We start from the raw sequence: 17,465 nt of genomic DNA, 5'->3' as shown, positions 1-17,465 counted from the left end.
ATTCACAGAATGCAACGAGAATGAAAATACTTCCTATCAAAACCTCTGGGACACAGCAAAAGCAGTGCTCAGAGGCCAATTTATATCGATAAATGCACACATACAAAAGGAAGAAAGAGCCAAAAGCAGAGAACTGTCCCTACAACTTGAACAAATAGAAAGTGAGCAACAAAAGAACCCATCAGGCACCAGAAGAAAACAAATAATAAAAATTAGAGCTGAACTAAATGAATTAGAGAACAGAAAAACAATTGAAAGAATTAACAAAGTCAAAAGCTGGTTCTTTGAAAAAATTAACAAAATTGATAAACCATTGGCTAGACTGACTAAAGAAATACAGGAAAGGAAACGAATAACCCAAATAAGAAACGAGAAGGACCACATCACAACAGAACCAAATGAAATTAAAAGAATCATTTCAGATTACTACGAAAAATTGTACTCTAACAAATTTGAAAACCTAGAAGAAATGGATGAATTCTTGGAAAAACACTACCTACCTAAACTAACACATTCAGAAGTAGAACAACTAAATAGACCCATAACAAAAAAAGAGATTGAAACGGTAATCAAAAAACTTCCAACAAAAAAAAAGCCCTGGCCCGGACGGCTTCACTGCAGAGTTCTACCGAACTTTCAGAGAAGACTTAACACCACTACTACTGAAGGTATTTCAAAGCATAGAAAATGACGGAATACTACCCAACTCATTCTATGAAGCCACCATCTCCCTGATACCAAAACCAGGTAAAGACATTACAAAAAAAGAAAATTATAGACCTATATCCCTCATGAACACAGATGCAAAAATCCTCAACAAAATTCTAGCCAATAGAATCCAACAACACATCAAAAAAAGAATTCACCATGATCAAGTGGGATTTATACCAGGTATGCAAGGCTGGTTTAATATCAGAAAAACCATTAATGTAATCCATCACATAAATAAAACAAAAGATAAAAACCACATGATCTTATCAATTGATGCAGAAAAGGCATTTGACAAAGTCCAACACCCATTTATGATAAAAACTCTTACCAAAATAGGAATTGAAGGAAAATTCCTCAACATAATAAAGGGCATCTATGCAAAGCCAACAGCCAATATCACTCTAAATGGAGAGAACCTGAAAGCATTTCCCTTGAGAACGGGAACCAGACAAGGATGCCCTTTATCACCGCTCTTATTCAACATCGTATTTGAAGTCCTAGCCAGGGCAATTAGGCTAGACAAAGAAATAAAGGGTATCCGGATTGGCAAGGAGGAAGTAAAGTTATCACTATTTGCAGATGACATGATCTTATACACAGAAAACCCTAAGGAATCCTCCAGAAAACTACTGAAACTAATAGAAGAGTTTGGCAGAGTCTCAGGTTATAAAATAAACATACAAAAATCACTTGGATTCCTCTACATCAACAAAAAGAACACCGAAGAGGAAATAACCAAATCAATACCATTCACGGTAGCCCCCAAGAAGATAAAATACTTAGGAATAAATCTTACCAAGGATGTAAAAGACCTATACAAAGAAAACTACAAAGCTCTACTACAAGAAATTCAAAGGGACATACTTAAGTGGAAAAACATACCTTGCTCATGGGTAGGAAGACTTAACATAGTAAAAATGTCTATTCTACCAAAAGCCATCTATACATATAACGCACTTCCGATCCAAATTCCAATGTCATATTTTAAGGGGATAGAGAAACAAATCACCAATTTCATATGGAAGGGAAAGAAACCCCTGATAAGCAAAGCATTACTGAAAAAGAAGAAGAAAGTGGGAGGCCTCACTCTACCTGATTTCAGAACCGATTATACAGCCACAGTAGTCAAAACAGCCTGGTACTGGTACAACAAAAGGCACATAGACCAATGGAACAGAATTGAGAATCCAGATATAAATCCATCCACGTATGAGCAGCTGATATTTGACAAAGGACCAGTGTCAGTTAATTGGGGAAAAGATAGTCTTTTTAACAAATGGTGCTGGCATAACTGGATATCCATTTGCAAAAGAATGAAGCAGGACCCATACCTCACACCATGCACAAAAACTAACTCCAAGTGGATCAAAGACCTAAACATAAAGACTAAAACGATAAAGATCATGGAAGAAAAAATAGGGACAACCCTAGGAGCCCTAATACAAGGCATAAACAGAATACAAAGCATTAACAAAAATGATGAAGAGAAACCCGATAACTGGGAGCTCCTAAAAATCAAACACCTATGCTCATCTAAAGACTTCACCAAAAGAGTAAAAAGACCACCTACAGACTGGGAAAGAATTTTCAGCTATGACATCTCAGACCAGTGCCTGATCTCCAAAATCTACATGATTCTGTCAAAACTCAACCACAAAAAGACAAACAACCCAATCAAGAAGTGGGCAAAGGATATGAACACACATTTCACTAAAGAAGATATTCAGGCAGCTAACAGATACATGAGAAAATGCTCTTGATCATTAGCCATTAGAGAAATGCAAATTAAAACTAAGATGAGAGTCCATCTCACACCAACAAGGCTGGCATTAATCCAAAAAACACAAAATAATAAATGTTGGAGAGGCTGCAGAGAGATTGGAACTCTTAGACACTGCTGCTGGGAATGTAAAATGGTACAACCACTTTGGAAATCTATCTGGCGTTATCTTAAACAGTTAGAAATAGAACTACCATACAACCCAGAAATCCCACTCCTCGGAATATACCCTAGAGAAACAAGAGCCTTCACACAAACAGATATATGCATACCCATGTTTATTGCAGCAATGTTTACAGTAGCAAAAAGATGGAAGCAACCAAGGTGTCCATCAACGGATGAATGGATAAATAAATGATCATATATTCACACAATGGAATACTACGCATCGATAAAGAACAGTGATGAATCTGTGAAACATTTCATAACATGGAGGAACCTGGAAGGCATTATGCTGAGTGAAATTAGTCAGAGGCAAAAGGACAAATACTGTATAAGACCACTATTATAAGATCTTGAGAAATAGTAAAAACTGAGAAGAACACATAGTTTTGTGGTTAGGAAGGGGGGAGGGAAGGAGGGAGGGAGAGGGTTTTTTATTGATTAATCAGTAGATAAGAACCGCTTTGGGTGAAGGGAAAGACAACACGCAATACATGCAAGGTCAGCTCAATTGGACTGGACCAAAAGCAAAGAAGTTTCCAGGATAAAATGAATTCTTCAAAGGTCAGCGGAGCAGGGGCGGGGGTCTGGGGAACATGGTTTGAGGGGACTTCTAAGTCAATTGGCAAAATAATTCTATTATGAAAACATTCTGCATCCCACTTTGAAATGTGGCGTCTGGGGTCTTAAATGCTAACAAGCGGCCATCTAAGATGCTTCAACTGGTCTCAACCCACCTGGAGCAAAGGAAAATGAAGAACACCAAGGTCACACGACAACTAGGAGCCCAAGAGACAGAAAGGGCCACATGAACCAGAGACCTACATCATCCTGAGACCAGAAGAACTAGTTGGTGCCCGGCCACAACCAATGACTGCCCTGACAGGGAGCACAACAGAGAACTCCTGAGGGAACAGGAGATCAGTGGGACGCTGACCCCAAATTCTCATGAAAAGACCATACTTAATGGTCTGACTGAGACTGGAGGAATCCCGGCGGCCATGCTCCCCAGACCTTCTGTGGGCACAGGACAGGAACCATCCCTGAAGACAACTCATCAGACATGAAAGGGACTGGTCAGCGGGTGGGAGAGAGATGCTGATGAAGAGTGAGCTAATTATATCAGGTGGACACTTGAGATTGTGTTGGCAGCTCTTGTCTGGAGGGGGGATGGGAGGATAGAGAGAGAGGGAAGCTGACAAAATTGTCACAAAAGGAGAGACTGAAAGGGCTGACTCAATAGGGGAAGAGCAGGTGGGTGTACGGAGTAAGATGTATGTAAACTTATATGTGACAGACTGATTGGATTTGTAAACGTTCACTTGAAGCTTAATAAAAGTTAATAAAAAAAAAAAGATAACAGCTGAAAAAAAAAAAGAAGATGGAAGGAATACACAGAGTCATTGTACCAAAAAGAATTAGTCGATGTTCAACCATTTCAAGAGGTGGCATATGATCAGGAACTGATGGTACTGAAGCAAGAAGTCCAAGCTGCACTGAAGGCATTGGCAAAAAACAAGGCTCCAGGAATTGATGGAATATCAACTGAGATGTTTCAACAAACAGATGCAGCGCTAGAGGTGCTCCCTCGTCTATGCCAAGAAATATGGAAGACAGCTTCCTGGCCAACTGACTGGAAGAGATCCATATTTATGCCTATTCCCAAGAAAGGTGATCCAACCGAATGTGGAAATTATAGAACAATATCATTAATATCGCACGCAAGCAAAATTTTGCTGAAGATCATTCAAAAACGGCTGCAGCAGTATGTCAACAGGGAACTGCCAGAAATTCAGGCCGGTTTCAGAAGAGGACGTGGAACTGGGGATATCATTGCTGATGTCAGATGGATCCTGGCTGAAAGCAGAGAATACCAGAAGGATGTTTACCTGTGTTTTATTGACTATGCAAAGGCATTCGACTGTGTGGATCATAACAAACTATGGGTAAGATTGCGAAGAATGGGAATTCCAGAACCCTTGTGCTCGTGAGGAATCTTTACATAGATCAAAAGGCAGTTGTGCGAATAGAACAAGGGGATAATGAGTAGTTTAAAGTCAGGAAAGGCGTGCATCCCAGTTGTATCCTTTCACCATACCTATTCAATCTGTATGCTGAGCAAATAATCCAAGAAACTGGCCTATATGAAGAATGGGGCATCAGGATTGGAGGAAGGCTCATTAACAACCTGCGTTATGCAGATAACACAAACTTGCTTGCTGAAAGTGAAGAGGACTTGAAGCACTTACTAGTGAAGATCAAAGACCACAGCCTTCAGTATGGCTTACACCTCAACATAAAGAAAAAATAAATCCTCACAGCTGGACCAATAAGCGACATCATGGTAAACAGAGAAAAGACTGAAGCTGTCAAGGATTTCATTTTACTTGGACCCACAATCAACAGCCATGGAAGCAGCAGTCAAGAAATCAAAAAGACGTGTTGCATTGGGCAAATCTGCTGCAAAAGACCTCTTTAAAGTGTCGAAGAGCAAAGATATCACCTTGAAGACTAAGGTGTGCCTGACCCAAGCCATGGTATTTTCAATCGCATCATATGCATGTGAAAGCTGGAAAATGAATAAGGAAGACCGAAGAAGAATTGACACCTTTGAATTGTGGTGTTGGCGAAGGATATCGAATACGCCATGGACTGCCAAAAGAACGGACAAATCTGTCTTGGAAGAAGTGCAAACAGAATGCCCCTTAGACACAAGGATGGTGAGACTGCATCTTACATACTTTGGACACGTTGTCAGGAGGGATCAGTCCGTGGAGGACATCATGCTTGGTAAAGTGCAGCATCAGTGGGAAAGAGGAAGACCCTCAACAAGGTGGATTGACACAGTGGCTGCAACAATGAGCTCAAGCGTAACAACCATTGTAAGGATGGCGCACGACCAGGCAGTGTTTCATTCTGTTGTGCATAGTGTCACTATGAGTTGGAACTGACTCGACAGCACCTAACGACAACAACAACAGGCTATCTGGCTATATGATTATTATTGTTGTTAGGTGCCTTCAAGTCAGTTCCAACTCATAGAGACCTTACGTACAACAGAACAAAACATTGTCCAGTCCTGCTCCATTCTCACAATCGTTATACTTGAGGCCACTGTTGCGGCCACTGTGTCAATCCATCTTGTTGAGGGTCTTCCTCTTTTTTGCTGACCTTTTGATGTCCTCCATGGACTGGTCTCTCCTGATAACATATTCAAAGTATGTAAGTTGAAGTCCGTCCATCCTGGCTTCCAAGGAGCATGCTGGCTATACGTCTTCCAAGACAGACCTATCCATTCTTCTGGCAGTGCATGGTATGTTCAGTATTCTTTGCCAGTACCATAATTCAAAGGCATCAATTCTTCTTCAGTCTTCCTTATTGACTGCCCAGTTTTCACAGCTTGTGAGGTGGCTGAAAATACCCTGGCTTGGCTAAGGCCCACCTTAGTGCTCCAAACCTCATATTTGTTTTTTAACACTTTAAAGAGGTCTTTTGCAGCAGATTTGCCCAATGCAATGTATCTTTTGATTTCTTGACTGCTGCTTCCATGGGCATTGATTGTGGATCCAAGCAAAATGAAATCCTTGACAACGTCAATCTTTTCTCCATTTATGATGATGTTGCTTATTGGTCCAGTTGTGAGAATTTTTGTTTTCTTTATGTTGAGGTGTAATCCATACTGAAGGCTGTGGTCTTTGATCTTCATCAATAAGTGCTTCAAGTCCTCTTCACTTTCAGCAAGCAAGGCTGTGTCATTTACATATCGCAGGTTGTTAATGAGTCTTCCTCCAATCCTGACCCAGTATTCTTCTGCATATAGTCCAGCTTCTCAGATTTGCTCAGCATACAAATTGAATAGGTATGGTGAAAGGATACAACCCTGATGCACACTTTTCGTGATCTTAAACCACACAGTATCCCCTTGTTCTGTTTGAATCACTGCCTCTTGGTCTATGTCCAGGTTTCTCATGAGTACAGTTAACTGTTCCGGAATTTCCACTCATTGAAACGTTATCCATACTTTCTTATGATCTGCACAGTTGAATGCCTTTACATCGTCAATAATAAAACACAGGTAAACACCCTTCTGATAGTCTCTGCTTTCAGCGAAGATCCATCTGACATCAGCAGTGATATCCCTCGTTCCATGTACTCTTCTGAATCCAGTTTGAATTTCTGGCAGTTCTCTGTTGACATACTGTAGCAACTGCTTTTGAATTTATCTTCAGCAAAACTTTACTTGCGTGTGATGTTAATGATATTGTTCGATAATTTCTACGTTCTGTTGGATCACCTTTCTTTGGAATGGGCACAAATAAGGATCTCTTCCAGTGAGTTGGCCAGGTAGCCGTCTTCTGAATTTCTTGGCATAGATGAGTGAGCACTTTCAGCATTGCATCCATTTGTAGAAACATTTCAATTGGTATTCTGTCAATTCTTGGAGCTTTGTTTTTCACCAATGCCTTCAGTGCAGCTTGGACTTCTTCCTTCGATACCATCGGTTCTTGATCACATCCTACCTCCTGAAATGGCTAAACACTGACCAATTCTTTTTGGTACAATGACTGTATATTCCTTCCATCTTCTTTTGGTGCTTCCTGTGTCGTTTAATATTTTCCCTGTAGAATCCTTCAGTATTGCAATTTGAGGCTTGAATTTTTTCTTCAGTTCTTTCGGCTTGAGAAATACTGAATATGTTCTTCCCTTTTGGCTTTCCACCTCCAGGTCTCTGCACATTTCATTATAATACTTTGTCTTCTTGAGCAGCCCTTTGAAATCTGTTCAGCTCTTTTACTTCATCATTTCTTCCTTTCACTTTTGCTACTCTGTTCCAAAACAAGTTTCAGAGTCTCTTCAGATACCCATTTTGATCTCTTCTTTCTTGCCTGTCTTTTTAATGATCTTTTGCTTTCTTCATAGATGAAGTCCTTGATGTTATGCCACACCTCGTCAGGTCTTTGGTCATTAGTATTCAATGCATCAAATCTCTCCTTGAGATGGTCTCTAAATTCAGATGGGAAATACTCAAGGTCCTACTTTGGCTTTCATGGACTTGTTTTCATTTTCTTCCTCTTCAACTGGAACTTGCATATGAGCAATTGATGTTTTGTTCCATGATTGGCCCAGACCTTGTTCTGACTGATGATATTGAGCTTCTCCACCTTCTCTTCCCACCGATATAGTCGATTTGATTCCTGTGTATTCCATCGGGCAATGTTCATGTGTATAGACATCTTTTATGTTGTTGACAAAAGGTATTTCCAATGCGTAAGTCATTGGTCTTGCAAAATTCTGCTATGTGATCTCCCGCATGGTTACTATCATCAAAGCTATATTTCCCAACTACCGATCCTACTTCTTTGTTTCTACAGTTTACATTCCAATAATCAGTAATTACCAATGCATCTTGATTGCATGTTTGATCAATTTCAGACTACAGAGGTTGGTAAAAAAAACTTCAATTTCTTCATCTTCGGCATTAGTGGCTGGTGAGTACATTTGAACAATAGTCTTATCAACTGGTCTTCCTTGTGGGAGTAGGGATATTATCCTATCACTGACAGCACTGTATTTCAGGACAGATCTTGGTATGTTCTTTTTGACTCTGAAGGTGACAGCATTCTTCATCTCTATATTAGTTGTAATTTATTAGGCAGTCAGAAGTTGGTTAGTATTTTTACCACACTTTTACTACATTGCTAACTTTGCTTAAGATTTCTCATTGCATATTTCCCTGTTAATAGTTATACTGGATGTCCTCAGGCAGAAAAACCAGTTCTCACAGCATACCTTTCTCTTAGATGTGCTACCTTTTGTTGTCTTGAGGTTTGCTTTGGGAGAGAGAAAATTATGAACCTAAAGTTAAGAAGCACGTAACAAGGCCTAGGAAAACTCTAGAGTGGGTGACAGTTGACACTCCTCACCACCATAAAATGGTGCCCTTGCAGACTGGGCCTAAGCCAGTAGTGGCCCAGCTATGTAAACAATCCAGGCCACTTAATGACCACAGGGAGCATTTGGAGTTCTCACCATTGTCTCTTGTCTTTGACTTATCCAGTCCATAATTTTGAGCATCCTAGAACTGCATTTCAGTCCTGACTGCTCAAACACAGTCAATTTTGCAACAGTAAAATGGTTTTAAAATAGGGTTTTACTCCAGAGGGAAGAATCCTCACCCAAGAATCACAGTGCACTTTGTATGATGAATTTAAGCCATTATATTACAAAATAAGGGATAAATCATATTTTTCACAACACTACCACATAGGAACAGTTGTAATTTTGAGAGTCAAGCATCTACATTAACCAGAGTCTAAAATAATAGACCCTCGATTTAAAATGTCCTCACATTCTTTCACACTTCATAAAGCTAAAAGTGAAATGGTCTCAGCAAACATTGACTTGTTGGTCCCACCAAAGTCCTGCTTTTCAAGGCAAAATTGGAACAAGAGATCTCTAAATCGCAAAGGGCCAACAGCTTACTGTGTGTAGCTGTTATTAGTCTTAATCGTGAGGTGGGGAAGAAGACACAGCGGTTTGCAGAGAATAAGAGATTTATTTCCCTTCTTAAATCAAACGCAGGTTCCATTCTCCAACTGCTCCCTAGCCCACTCGGGGCAATCGGGGTTGTTTACCATATTTTCGTGTATATTTTAGGTGAAGATGACAGGCGAGGGAAGGTTAAAGGGCTGTGACGAGTCCGCGGAGTAAACAGAGGGGTTCCAAACCGAAACCAAACCCATTGCCATTGAATTGATTCTGACTCTTACGGGTTAAGGAGGGCTTATTTATTTATAAGGCGTTCAGCCTCTCAGCTGTTTCTCCCTCGCTGGCATTGGAAAGCTCGCAGTTCTTTGGAGAAGAGCAAATTTGGCAGGAATGTTCTTTGTGCCCGCCTCCCTGTTTACAGGGGGGAAAAAGGAGCTGATTTAAAATTACAGCGCGGGGGGGGGGGGGCGGTGGAGAGAAAAAGTTTCCCCCGGCACCACAATGCCCCTTTTCCCCCTTGGTCAACACTGGGCCACCAACAAGCTTTTGGTGCCACCCGGAGCCCTCCCCCTCGTCCCCTCCCTTTCTCTCTGCAGGCTGGCTCTGGCAGGCGGAGGCACAGTTAAATTCCAGCACCTTCTCCACATAGTCCAAACTACTACGCACTATTACTGAGCTGCCCTTCTTTTCGCGGCGCCTCCTTCTCTCCTCCAGCCTCCCCAGAGGAGCCCGCGGCGTCCCGGGGGGAAGCCCTCCGGGGAAAGGACCGCGGGAGCCCAACTCCAGCAGGCTGGGGGCCGAGTGCGTCCTGCGCAGTGGATGTGCCCCAGGCACACGCGCGGCACTGAGCCGGCGCCTTGCAGACACACACTGTTCCACGCATACGGCCGAGCTGTCTCGAGCCACATTCTTGCACACCGCCCCTCCTCCCCCCCCGCTCGCCCGGAGTCGCTGAGCTGCGCGAGTGACAGGCTCGCCCGGCCAACCCGCGCCCGGGCGCGCAGGGAGGAACGGCGCGCGGGGCCAACAGCGGCGCGTCTTCCGGCGCCCGCGGAGGCGGCGAGGGTGGGACGCGGGGCGGAGCTCGAGTTTAGGAAGAGGAGGGGACGGCTGTCATCAATGAAGTCATATTCATAATCGAGTCCTCGCTCGCTGTTTCTGTACTCTGGGTGACTCAGAGAGGGAAGGGATTCAGCCAGCACACTCCGCGCGAGCAAGGTAAATATAACTTACAACTCCTTTCTCCGCGGTCCCCTCCCTTCGGCCTCCCAGCTGCCGCAGCCGCCGCGGAAACCCGCGGCCGCCGCCTGCGCCGGGGATTATGCATTATGATCCTAATGATTATTTATTGTGCATGCACGGAGACCAAAACAAACAGGCGGGCCGAGCGCCACAACAACAACAAAAAAAGCCCGCCTCCTCCCCGCGGGCCTCAGGTGGAATGCGCTAACAACAGCTCCCAGCGGCCGTGGAAGAAACGGGAAAGTTTCCACCGAGCTTGGCCTTGCTAATAATAACAGGGATCGCTACGACTGAAAGGGGGCAAGGAGAGACAACAAGCACCAAACCACAGCCTTGACCCTCGGGAGGAGGTGGCGATGCGCTGCCAAGTCAAGGTTGCAACACACAGACGCACACACACACACACACACACTCGGCAAGGTTGCAATGCCCCCAACCCCTTAAAAACCTGGAGAGAAGGAGGGTGGCAGGAGGATACGGGAGGAGGATGCAAACGCGACCATCCATCCCGAGCAGTCCTCCCGGGAGGAGTTGGAAGGGGCGCTGGAGGGCGAGGAGCTCGCGGGCGGCGGGGCGCCAGCGATCGCGGCTGCCACCCGCTCCCGGGGACTTGTTTAAAGGGCTCGGGCTGCAGGGACGTGAGAGAGCGGATAGCGGCGGGAGAGCCGGAGCTGGCGCGCCTGGGAGGCGACAGGCACTGCCGCCGGGCCGGTGCGTGCCGGATCGGAAGTGTCACCTCCACTTTCCTAGTTCCCTCGGGCGGGGATGGGGGCGCTGACTGGCGGGCAGGCCTGTGGGCACGGGGGCTAGCGGGGAGCTGCCTCCCGGGCGCTGCGGCAGTCCCTGCGCCCGGTTCCTGGGGACGGCGCGGGCTTGGGTGTTGAAGTTCAAGGTGTCCGGCTCGGGCCGCAACCTGGGAGGGAGGGAGGGAGGGAGAAGCCGGGAGAGGGAGGTCGGAGGTGCTCTCCGGGCTTGGTTTCATTGCCCTCCCCCTCCCTGGGTCTGTTTTCTTGTGCTTCAAGTCAGCCCCTTGCCAGCGCCGCGGGGAGCGCGGGCGTGGGGCGCCCGCGATCGTCCAGGTGCTGGGGGCACGCGGGGCCCGGGAGAGCCACAGCGGCTGCTGGCCGAGAGGCCATGATCCGGATAATCCTCTCTGCCTGACTGTCACAAACAGGACCCGCGCGCACCCGGGCAGCGGCGGTGGCGTTCGCCGGGTAAGGGGAAGGGCTGCGAGGGGAAGGATGGGGGGGTTGGCGAGGGCGGGAGGCGGGGAGACCGGGTGGGTGCCTCCTCCCAACGATGACACGCACCCCTTCCTCCTCGCTCCCTGCTTTCGAGTTTGCTTTATTCTCATCCCAACCGAGTATGCCCCTTCATCGGCTCTCCCTCGCCACCTGGCTGCCTGCCCTCCTCTCGTTGGCCTTGCAAAACACGGCCATGCCATCTGCAAAGGTGTCGCGATGCACTTCCCCAAAAAACCTGGCAGGCACGCCCGCCCCTTGGGGACCTCCGGCCGCAGGGCTCCCGCCAAGCCGGGTGCCCGGGGTGGACTGCACCGGGCCACGCAGCCCGGACGCGGTTGCCTGCGCGGGGCGGGCGCAGCAGTGCGGGCTCCGAGGACCCCTGAGCCCTGGCCCGGGCACTCGGGGCCGGTTTCCGGTGCGCGCGGGGAAATCGCCTACTGCCAGTGTCTGCGCGCTCGCCCCCGCCGCCTGGCTCGCCTTCTGATGGTGATCCGGTGGCCTTGCGCGGCGGCTGGTGGTGAGCACCCGGCTAGCCGGGCTGCCGGGGTGGGGCGGGGCGCCGGGAACTTGGCGGTGGATCAGGCTGGAAAAAAAAGTTTGGCAGGGCGGCCAAGTGCGGCGCAGGGCGGAGGGGCCGCGAGCCCCGCGGCCGGTGGGTACGCGCGAGAGTGTAAGTGTGTGCAGGGCTCGGGGAGCCGGCGCGGGCGGCAGCTCCGAGCCGGGGAGGCCCGAGAGGCGGGCGGGGGCCGGCGTGTGCGCGTGGCTGCGAGTGTGAGTGTGTGCGCGCGCGGGCGGCGAGAATCAGGAAGTCACCGCGGCGAAGCGCACAGACATGTTTGATCGCGGTGACATGACGCGCGCCCGGGAGGAAGCGGCGGGGGCCGGGCCCCGGGCGCGGGCCTAGCGCTCGCCACCGACCCCCGCGCCGGCCACCTAGGCGTCGCCCCCGCCGGCCCAGAGCCCCGCGCCGCTTTTTGTTCCGTGCCGCTAGGTAAGGAGCTTGAGCCGCCGCCGCCCGCTACGCGCGGAGCTCTCCGTCGCTTTCACTGCCGGCCCCCTCAGCTCTCCGGGCTGGCTCGCCTTTCCTGCAGAGTCAGGCCGGCGGGGTACACGGGCTGTCGGGGCTGCGATCGATGGCGTGGAAAACTTTCCAGCGGGAGGCTCCGGGGAGGGAGAAGCAGGCCTCGCCGACCACTGTCAGTCCCTCTTCCTTCAGTCTGGGGAGGAGTTCGAGTCGCTGCTCCCTGGGGCTGTTGCATGTTAAAACTTCGGGCCTAAATGCGCCTCAAACTCTCGCAGGATTTACTCCAGCCTTCAAATCAATGCTCAGAGCCGTCAAGTTGGCCTTGCCAGGCGTTTGGGGATTTTTTTTTTTTTTTTCCGGGAAGGAGGGAGGCGAGGGAGTGGGGGTGTTGTGCAGAATCCATTCCATCGTTAATGTCTGCACCGTGTGTTATGTAATTTTAGTAGCACATGGGTGCGGAGCCCACGCTGGGCTGCTCTTCTCCTTTGTTTATATAACTTTTGGGAGAGTTTTGCCAGGTTGTCGCCTTTTTCCCCCCTTCCCTAGCCTGGTGGAGGTTGGGGTTTTTGCAATAGCAAGCAGCCCGGGTTAGTGCTTCATGGAACGATGTCATTGCCCTCTGGTCATTATGGAGACACGTATTTCTGACTACTTACTGGAGGTGTAACGTCAGATCCAACGTGAAGAAATGAAAGATACACGTTTGCTGGTTTATTGCAGTGACTGGTTATTTTTAACATCTGTGTGCTACCAATTGCTGGGCTAAATTTTCAACTTCCATTTCAAAGCAGTTTTTTCTTACACCTGATTGTGTGCCTTGCTTGTATAAACAAAACGGATGTTGCTCGCCGGTTGAGTAGAAGAAAATTCTTGGCCAACTACCTAAGACTCAGAAAGGACTACCAAAATAGAGGCCATCTCCAATGTTATGTGTGCAAACATATTTATATACATATTCACATGTTTGCAGAAATATTTTCCATCAGTTGTTTTGCGGGGAGGGTATTGTAGGCTTGTTGGCCAACACTGGACTCCTAAGGCTTCCAGGCTAGGTCTTGCACTCTAGTGAAATGTTCAGAGGTGTGGCTGGTTGGAATCCCAGTTGGTGCACTGTTATGCAAATTGACACACACATTTTTTAGGAATCTAATTGCCTTTTTTGGAAACCCTGGTGGCATAATGGTTAAGTGCTATGGCTGCTAACCAAAGGGTCAGCAGTTCAAGTCTGCCAGGCACTCCTTGGAAATTCTATGGGGCAGTTCTAGTCTGTCCTATAGGGTCGCTATGAGTTGGAATTGACTCGATGGCACTGGGTTTGGTTTGGTTTTGGTTTAATTGCCTTTTTATTCTCCTGGACTTTTTTTTTTAGCTCCCCTATAATCTCTTAGATTCAAAAGATATTTATTGAAGTAGACTGAGAAATGCCCTGTGCATTAGAGATCTGTCTGCTTTGTTGGAGGCATGAAGGAGAGATGCCATATTACTAAAGACCATTTTAAAATGAACCAGGAGTTTGGGGTATGAGAACCCTGGAAGAACTGGCCCAGGAGAGGGAGAGCTTTCCTCCATGTGGCTGCCCCTCTCAGCAGCTGCGTCCAGCATCCGGACTGGCTGCACTGTGGTGTCTCAGAAAATATTCACCGCAACACTACGTTCAAAGCAGCCTTAGATCTTTTCTTTTGTTCATTTTTAAAGTGGTTTTTGAGCATTTCTTGTCAAGTTTCTTGAAAAGTGCTTTGACCAACACCCGAGGCCTGGCATTGCCAAAAAAATAAAAAATAAAAAGTGCCTCAGCTGGCATTATATTGTGAATGCTTGAATTCTGCTTAAAATATTATAACTAGAAAGTACTGCTGTGGCAGATAATGATTGTAGATGTTTTTTCTTTGATTAAGATAAGTCATTCTGCCGGTCAATATAAAAAAGGATGTCTCGTTTTTTTCCCCAGGAGAGTATCGTGATACCCCTCAGATTACTGGGATGTTTGGGCATTTCATTTTAAAGGCTTGTTATGGTGTTGTAACAAAACCATAAAAGAGAAGCGTTTCATAAATTATAAAAGTGGCGCTGTCCTCTGGTGTTTGCTGGTTTCTTTCTTTTTTTTCCTTTACAAGTCTTCCTTTGTAAACAAGGCCTTTGTTTGTCAAACTCTCCTAGGTCAGCAGCTTTTGGATACTCCAGAGAAATTTAAATCACTATTTATGACATCTTGACACATTGCCACGAGAAGGACTAAATTCTCACCAATATAACGCTGACGAGCATTTCTCAGCACCGGCAAATTGAGGGGGACCCAGAGGGCCTGATTTACTACCGGAAGTTTTGATTCCCGTTGTTCCAGGTCAAGATGGTTTTAAGGGAAGTGATGGACACTTAGTTAAGGCCTAACGAAGAGGCCTTGGAAACCTCTTCACTTGAGTCAAACTGCTTCAGTATTTCTGGTAAACAGATGAGCAGTGTTGGCCAGTGTGAGAAGCCACATTTGGGGACTATTTCTGAGTTTTTTGGTCATTTTTTTTTTTTTATGTGAAAGAATTATTTTCTAAATAGTTCCTTTGCCTTAAATGTTGTGATTTTTAGATTGTTTTTGACAAAATAGAGGATGCAGAATTTTCTGTCATTTTTGGGAGAGCTCCTGTTACGGAGCTCTAACGTCAAGCCGGTTAATAAAGTTACGGATCATTCCATAAGTAGGCGGGAATAGAAAATACTAACGGTGTTAAATTATTTGAAGGAGTATTTAGGAAGGCCTGGGATGTTTATCAGAGTGCTGGTGGCACAGTGGTTAAGAGCTCAGCTGCAACCCAACAGGTCAGCAGTTGGAATCTACCAGCCGCAACTTGGAAGCTCTCTGGGGCAGTTTTACTCTGTCCTCTAGGCTTGCTAGGAGTCAAAACTGACTCAGGGGCACCCAACAACAACAGGGTGTTTATCATAGATTCCTGGGTGGCATATGTGGTTTCTGATTACTGCTAACCTAAAAGCTGGCTGTTTGAACCCACCCAGTGGCACCACAGAAGAAAGGCCTGGTGATTTGCTTCCGTAGAGATTATAGCCAAGAAAGCCCTGTGGGGTAATTCTGCTCCACAGTACTGTACATGAGGTCACCACGAGCTGAAATCAACTGGATGTCAAAGGGTTTGATTTTTTTGGTTGGAGTGTTTATCTTTTCCATACAGAAAGCTGTGGCTTTGTATTTATCAGGGAATATTTTTATTTTTTATATGGAAGTAAGGAGCCCTGGTGGAATGGTGGTTAAAACTCGGCTGCTAAGGAAAAGGTTGGCAGTTTGAATCCACCAGCCCCTCCTTGGAAACCCTATGGGGGCAGATCTCCTCTGTCCTGTAGGGTTGCTGTGAGCTGGGACCGACTTGACAGCATCTAACAACAATAGTACAGAAGTAAAAAACATACTTCTTCCAGTGTCAGTATGAAAGGTAGCATATTTATGTGCCCAAGATATTTATCACCAAATTAAATAGGATCTTGCAATGTGGGTTTGGAAAACGTTACAACTTTATTACTGTTTATTGTAACTTTATTTTTTTCTCACACTAATATAGAACTTTTCTTTGAACGTGTTCAGGATATAGTAGTGAGAACTTTTAAGTAATAAAAGTTTTAAAGATACAGGTAAAGATAGCTGAAAGATTACATTCCAATAGCAAAAAACATAAACAAAAACCAAACCTGTTGCCATCGAGTCGATTCTGGCTCATAATTATGACACTATAGGACAGAGCAGAATTGTCCCATAGGGTTTCCAAGGAGTGCCTGGCAGATTTGAACTGCTGACCTTTTTAGTTAGCAGCTGAGCTCTTAACTACTGTGCCACCAGGGCTCCAAAAAAAAATATATATATATATATATGTTTTTTAAATATTGAATGTTGGATCTAAATAGCTCATTAATTCGCTGATTTGGAATGGAGCTTTAGATATAGCATACAGGGTTTTTGACCGAAACGTTGAAATACATGGTGCCCTGTGGACTTCTGGGTTTATAATACATGAGCCTGCTGTGAATTGTGATGTTTTATTAGATAAATCAGACTTTCAGATAATTATGATCAGGCTACTTGCCTGGATGATTTAAAACATATTAAAAAAATATGACAATACTCTATTGTAATGGCTATCCAATTGTAAAATTCTATGGTAAGAATTCGGAGTAAAATGTCAAAGTGTCAAATTCAGCATCAGCCTTATACTAATATGTCATCTACGTCTGTGCACGCCTGAATGTTTTAGAAACTGTAGAAACTGACCCCATTTAATTATGGACTGGTCCTTTTGTAAATGGGTGAGTGAAATCCACAGACAATGAAATAAAACTTAAAGTTTAAAAACCATTTAATGTAATTGCAACCCTCTCCCCTTTTTTTAACTGAATTTAGAATTTGGGAGCTAAAATTACTTAAAAATGAAGACGGTAAGTTCTGATAAAAAGGATCAGAGTATGTTGGCTTACAGGCTAACAGTAGTCCAAGGGAAATTCTGTATCAGTTTGTATTTGGTTTGTATAGCCCTTGTTTGGAACCATTACATATGTCTTTACCTACTTGATGTGGCCTAACGCAGTTTTTACCATCCCATTTGGGAGGTGAGTCATTGAATGGAAATGGAATATCCATTGAGACCCCCTCCCACCTCCCCTCTATGTTGGGCTAATGTGGACGCAATATATAAATATTTGCAGCTATTTTGTGGTTTGCTATTGTGCTGTATTCCTATATGTGCTAAAATGCCTTTAAGCAAAACGTAGAATTCTGCAAAAAAAAAATAGATGATCTATACTTGAGAATTTATGTGTT

The 17,465-nt window shown here is 45.5% G+C and overlaps 1 protein-coding gene across 7 annotated transcripts in view; it reads left to right on the top strand.

The window, feature by feature from the left end:
- Positions 1-10,247: 10,247 nt before the first annotated feature.
- SMARCA2 (SWI/SNF related, matrix associated, actin dependent regulator of chromatin, subfamily a, member 2) overlaps positions 10,248-17,465 on the top strand; it is a 216,254-nt gene continuing 209,036 nt past the window's right edge. Inside the window, exon 1 of one of the 7 annotated variants that reach the window (XM_049896949.1) lies at positions 10,248-10,360. Coding sequence is in view for 1 of the 7 variants with exons in the window: in XM_049896946.1 (XP_049752903.1) it covers positions 12,112-12,280 (169 nt within the window). In the remaining 6 variants the exon portion in view is untranslated. Of the gene's footprint in view, positions 10,361-11,430; positions 11,599-11,749; positions 11,837-11,899; positions 12,299-12,333; positions 12,620-17,465 lie in introns of those variants that run through there. The other 6 variants (XM_049896950.1, XM_049896943.1, XM_049896947.1 and 3 more) reach the window with 6 other exon arrangements.

This window comes from Elephas maximus, chromosome 9 (genome assembly GCF_024166365.1).
Source record: "Elephas maximus indicus isolate mEleMax1 chromosome 9, mEleMax1 primary haplotype, whole genome shotgun sequence".
Classification (NCBI taxonomy): Eukaryota; Metazoa; Chordata; class Mammalia; order Proboscidea; family Elephantidae; genus Elephas; species Elephas maximus.
The sequence above is the reverse complement of the archived record's forward strand: the minus strand, read 5'-3'. Positions and strand labels throughout refer to the sequence as shown.